The sequence below is a fragment of the Apteryx rowi genome, unplaced genomic scaffold (assembly GCF_003343035.1).
Source record: "Apteryx rowi isolate R43461 unplaced genomic scaffold, aptRow1 scaffold_6, whole genome shotgun sequence".
Classification (NCBI taxonomy): Eukaryota; Metazoa; Chordata; class Aves; order Apterygiformes; family Apterygidae; genus Apteryx; species Apteryx rowi.
This window is the reverse complement of record NW_020450871.1, coordinates 2,673,641-2,679,091: the sequence shown is the minus strand read 5'-3', so window position 1 is coordinate 2,679,091 and position 5,451 is coordinate 2,673,641. Positions and strand designations below refer to the sequence as shown.

Genomic DNA, 5,451 nt, shown 5'->3' with positions numbered 1-5,451 from the left:
GGGAGCCGGGCACGGCCAGCAGGTCGGCCACGCTGGCCAGCTTGGCGAAGAACTGCTGCGCCGGCTGCTCGAAGCCGGCGCCGCGCAGCCACTCCAGCAGCAGCCGCACGCAGGCCCGCAGCTTCACGCCCTTGGACCAGTGGAAGCAGCCGAGAGAGGAGCCTGCGGGAGGCAGAGCGGCCGGGCTGAGCGCCCCCAGCCCCGCGGGGCCCGGCGTCCCCCAGCCCGCGTCTCGCCCCGCCGGACCGCTGCCTCCGGGGCAGCCCGCGACCGAGGGGGAGGCAAGAGCCGCCCCGGGATGGAGAAGCAAGTCCAGGTTAATGCTGGTGGCTGCAGGGACGCTAGACCTCCCCTGGTGCCAGCGGCAGGGAACAGCACTGTGTTAATTAGGGCTAATGAGCACCATCTTGCTCCTCARTTAAAAAGCAGGTGGCCCTGGGAAAGGTGCTGCACTTGGCCTCCTCTGCTTGGGCTCAAGATCGCAGCCCTCTTGCAGGGGACAAGGGCAGTGCGCCCAGGGAGACATAGGGTTTAACCTCTCCTGGGGAGCAGAGCTACATCAGCCCAGAGCTGGATTTGGGTTCAGCTTCCCTGCGATGGTGGTGCCAAGATGTGCCCATCACCAGCCTCCTCCAGCTGCCTGGCAAAGCCCCTTTTCCCAGCCCTATGAGCTCCCAAGGGAGGGACAGGGATGGACATGCTTCAAAATGTCCCAGGATGGTCCCTCAAAGCCATCRGCTTCAGCCAGGCAGGGATAGAGCAGGGAGCACCCTTCCCCGGCTGAGCATTCGGGGTGGACTCACCCTTGTCCAGGAGCTGGTTGAAGAGCAGGGTGTTGGAGAAGAAGAAGAGGTAGGCGAACATCTGCGAGGTGATCTCCGGGTGCACCTCGTACTGGCGCAGCAGGTCCAGCGCGTCCTGGTAGATGAGCACGACCCTGCGTAACTCCTCGGGCAGCGCGGGGGACGTGCGCCAGGCCTCGCGGCCCTCGTTCTGGAAGGGGTTGCACTCCAGCAGCGCGGGGAGCGACGCGTACAGACACTGCACCGGGAGGCACGAAGAGCTGGAGACTTGCAGCGGGACTGATTTTTTTTCCCCCTGCTTCTGCCAGCCAAACCCTTCAGACCTCCTCACCTCTGCAAGCAAACCCTGCTGGCCCTACTCCAGCAAGGGGCTAGTCCCTGCTCGTATTCTCCCTTGCAACGCTCCAGTGGTTTTGGGGGGGGTTTTTTGGTCTTTTTAAGTGGTGGTGGGGAAATGGGGACAACCTTTCCCTATCGCTTAAACAGGGAGAGAGCGGCATCTAACAGGTGCCTCTGCCAAGAGGCTAAAAAAGAGCGGCGGGTGCAGCAGAGCCGACGGGGGTGTCCGGCGCTGTCGGATAAGCTTTGCACCGGGACAGCCGCGCAGAACCAATCCGCCCATCCCGCGCGCCGGCGGGCGGATGCCGGCGGGAAGGCAGCAGCGTCGTCCCGCGAGCCCGGCGTCTCCCGCGCTGGAAAGGGGCCTGCCCCGCGGACACAGCGGCCTTTCTGCTGCCTCATACTGCGCGCTCTGTTTGCGGCGCGGGCGCCGGCGACCCGCTCTGCTTGCACGGTCTCGCAGCCGCAGCCCCGGGGGGCCGCTCGCACCGCGGCCGTGAATCGGCCCATTGTGCCGGCGGCTGGACGCGGCGCGGTCCGGCCTCCCCGCGCCGGGGAGGTGAGCGAGCTTCCCCGAGCTCCTCCCGGCCGAGGCGCCCTCCCGAGCCGCTGTTACTGCGGGCAGGGAAGCGCGCCGCCGTAATGCAATACTTTCCTTGGGCCGCGACCAAAACTGGAGCATTTCAGCCCGAAGGAAAACACCTCGGCATTATGCAGCTGCAAGAAACTCGGAGCTGACTTAAACTCCTGCCCACCCGGAGAGCGCTGGTGGTGACACCCAGATGCCACCGGTGCTGGTGGCCCCGTGTCCACGGGAAGCCGCCATGCACAGTGTGAGCAGGGCAGCGCGTACCTTGGAGATGTARTAGACGCACTGCTGAAAGGTGTACATGATGACTTCCTCCAGGACCGTCATCGCCTCCTCGCTGGCTGTGATGGTCGAGGAGAACAGCGACTCCTTGGACCCTACGGCAGGGAAGGTGGAGACAGATAAAGCCTGGGCACAGGACTAGCTGGGCTGCCCCGTGGCTGTGCGATGCTACRGGCAGGACACCAGGATTGCCCCGGCAGTCCTGGGTGGGGAGACCTAGCGCGGCTGTGCAGGGAACAGCATCCGACTGCTGATCGGAGCAGGCACGGAAAACCCCCGTGCTGCTTCAGAGAAGGGCCCTGCTCCATCTCCAGCCCCGAGCTGAGCCGGCTGGGGAAAGCAAACGCRCTCTGTGTCCTCTTGACACAGGACGCTTCAACTCTTCAAGAGGTTCTGACAGCTATTTTGGGGAGCAGCGGGGCGCTCTAGATGCAAGTGGCCCAGGCAGGAGGTGTACTTATACCGCGTCCCCGCGCTGTCCCCTTCCCCTTGCACCCTTGGCCTCCTTATTCCCTGGWGCTGCCGTGACCGCACGCTGCCCATCAGCCGCTTCGCTGGATGCGCCGGATGGGGGTCCTGGCGCGCACCCCTGCCCCAAATGTACGGGGACCCAAACCCTGGGCGTGAGCGCAGGGTCCGCGGGCAACGCCAGGCTCATCGAGCGGGTGAGGAAGCGCTACGGAGACGGCCGAAAGCACGGGCGACATCGGGTGCCGCAGCCACGGCTCAGCCCCCAGCTGCACCCTGCCGCCGGGTCTCCCCCTCCCGGGCTGCTCCAGGTCTCCTCTCCTGCCAGGCGCTCGTATTTTTAGCCGCTCGGCGCATATTTTTTTGTGTGTGAGCTGTCACCGGTTAAGAATGTGCCGGCAGCTCGGCCCAGCTCCCACGCCGGGGGCTGCGCGGCTCCTATCAGCCTGGGAACGGAGGTGCCCGGCGCCTCGCTCCCTCCGGCACCCGGGGGAGCGCGGGAGAGAAGCGGGGCCGCGCGGAGGGCGATGCCTGGCTGATGCCTTCCTCCCGGCCGCGGTATCAGCCTCGCGCGCGCTGGGGAGGGGACCGCGTCCCTCCCGACGGCGCGCGGCCAGCAATGCCGGGGCAGCCCAGCCACCTCCGGGGTCTGGGGCAGGATGAACACGGCCCTCCGCCTTCCTCCTCTTCACGGCCCAGGCTTGGGGCGCAGGGAAGGGCTCCTGCTTTTCAGCTGCAGATGCAGCGAGACCTGCTTGATCTTGGTGACAGCAGCCGCAGAGACTTTAATTTGCTGCATAGACCAGAAGGCTCCTGAAGTTGATTTCACCCCCTTGTCCTTCTTTTCCCCCTCGCATCAGCACAGGTTGGCTGCTGAGCAATTCCAGCGGGTTTCCTGCACGTTCCGGGCTCCCCGCAGCAGCCTGGGAGGTGGGAAGCCACCTGCAAGCYGTTAACGGGCTCTGCAAGCTGCCGCGGTGGAAGCGGGAGCCCCAGTCGCAAACGCAACGCGACCTGGCCCCGTTTAACCGCTGGCTGTCCCCGAAGCGAAGCAGCGCCGCGGCTTGATGTCGGGACGCTGCGGGCTCGTCCCCGCGCGCAGGGAGCAGGGTTTAAGCAGCGGGGTCAAGCCTGGGAGCACGCGGTGCCCAGGCACATGGGCTTCTTGGAGAGAGGCAAAGAGCGTTTCCTTAAGACGCTAGCAACCAGCTCAGRCCGTTTGCGATACGTATCGACATTTTCCATACCCCGCTCCAGGAGAGCTTGGCCATGGGAAAAGTGCTGGAAGACCAGGCTTGAGAGCATCCTCAAGAAGGGGCTTGCAGGCAGCAACGCTGCAAGCTGAGGCCGGCAGGGACCAGCAAGCATCCGCTGCGCTGAGCCCACCAGTGCTTTTGGGTGCCGTGAAGCGGTGCAACGCTGCTCTCCCCCTGCCACCCCTTCCAGCACATCCCCAGCTCCGGGCACGAGGCACGGCGCTGCATCGGCCCCGCGTCCTACCTTTGACGTCCAGCTCTTCCTCCATGCTCTGGATGTAGGTGGGGGATTTCTGCTGCACGAAGTAGAGGATCTCGATGGTGTTGGACATCCAGAAGAGGATGTGCTGCAGGTCCGGGAGCAGGTCCGTGATGGTGAGGCGGGACAGGGACGCGGGATCCTGGCTGGGGAGACAGGGAGAGCGTTTCTGGCTATTGATCCACTTGAGTTGCGTCAAATAAGCGTGGCTGAACAGCAGCTCCCTGAGAAGTATGCGCTACGTATGCCAGTTCTGGAGGTTTAAATCCAGCCCGCCYGTGCTGAGCTGTTCAAAAATAAAACAAAAATAAATAAAAAGCATCTGGAAAGCTTCTCAACTGGTGAACTGTTTTTTCCTGCTATAATAAAGTCTGGGAAGCTCCTCCTAGAACTTGCCCGAGAAGAGACCTGGGAACAAGCACGAAGAACTTCTCCAGCTGCTGCTTTGGAGCCCGAACGCTGGGGCAACACCAGGTCTCCGTGGGATGCAACGGGGCGGGAGCACGAATTAATACAGGGACCATTAACCTCTCCAGGACCGGGRGGAAGGTGGTGAGCTGCACGCGGTTGCCCCAGACCTGGTGTCCCCAAGGGCCACGCGCGCAGGGGCCAGGTCAGGACTCGGCGTACGGGGCTGGCGCTGGGGACGTGGGGTTCGGCTCCCAGCCCCGTGCACCCCCAAGCGCGGCGCCTTGCAGGCACCACTGCAGAGGCACCGGCGAGCCGAGGACGCGGGAGTCGGCAGGAAAACGAAGCGTGCCGCCGGTGCGCTCCCTCCCAGCGGGTGGGATTCGCCCCCTTTCCGGGGAAAGCAAGCAGGGGAGGTAGGTCACACTTACTGCTGGGACTGCTTCTCGGCCAGCTCTTTCGTCTTCTCCTGGGAGCGGGGAGAAAAAGAAACGGCAGCAGTGAGTACAGGGAAGAGCCGAGGGGGCGATGCAGCCCGGGAGCRGCAAGAGGCGCCAACGCAGGGGATGCCAGCACGTGTGCCAGCGCGGAGGCTGTTTCGCRGGGGGGACACCTCCGTCGGTCCGTGCTCCCCGCAGAGGGAGAACGCACCTTTGCTCTTCCTCCCCCTCCTGCCAAAAGCTCTACTGAAAGAGCCAGCAGGGAAACRGACTTCACCACCAGCTCGCGGACACGGGGAAAACGCGAGTGGCGGAAGGAGCCGGCGCCGGGGCCCGGGGGGGAGACATGCAGCCCACGGACTGACCCGCACCATCCGCTGGATCATTTTGGCTGCCTTGAGCAGCAGCTGCCCGAAGTCTCCCGGCTCGAAGGCGGCGGCCGAGTGCTGGATGCAGAGGCAGAGGAGGAAAGCGGGCGTCAGCTTGCGGTCGTCGCCCGCCGGCTCGACGAGGCTCAGGATGCGCCCCAGCAGCGCGTCCTCGGCGGCGCGCTCGAACTCCAGCTGCGGCTTGCGGCGCCCGGCTTTGGGGCCGCCGGCGGGGCGCC

At 64.9% G+C, this 5,451-nt stretch overlaps 1 protein-coding gene across 1 annotated transcript in view; it reads right to left on the bottom strand.

Annotated features, from left to right (window-relative positions):
- The window catches only part of RADIL (Rap associating with DIL domain), a 16,876-nt gene that overhangs the window by 4,141 nt on the left and 7,284 nt on the right, over positions 1–5,451 (bottom strand). Inside the window, exons 2-7 of the mRNA XM_026082969.1 lie at positions 5,210–5,445; positions 4,836–4,873; positions 3,982–4,142; positions 1,996–2,108; positions 804–1,041; positions 1–162 (exon numbers count right to left, since the gene is read on the bottom strand). Coding sequence (XP_025938754.1) covers positions 1–162; positions 804–1,041; positions 1,996–2,108; positions 3,982–4,142; positions 4,836–4,873; positions 5,210–5,445 — 948 coding nt within the window. The remainder of the gene's footprint in view (positions 163–803; positions 1,042–1,995; positions 2,109–3,981; positions 4,143–4,835; positions 4,874–5,209; positions 5,446–5,451) is intronic.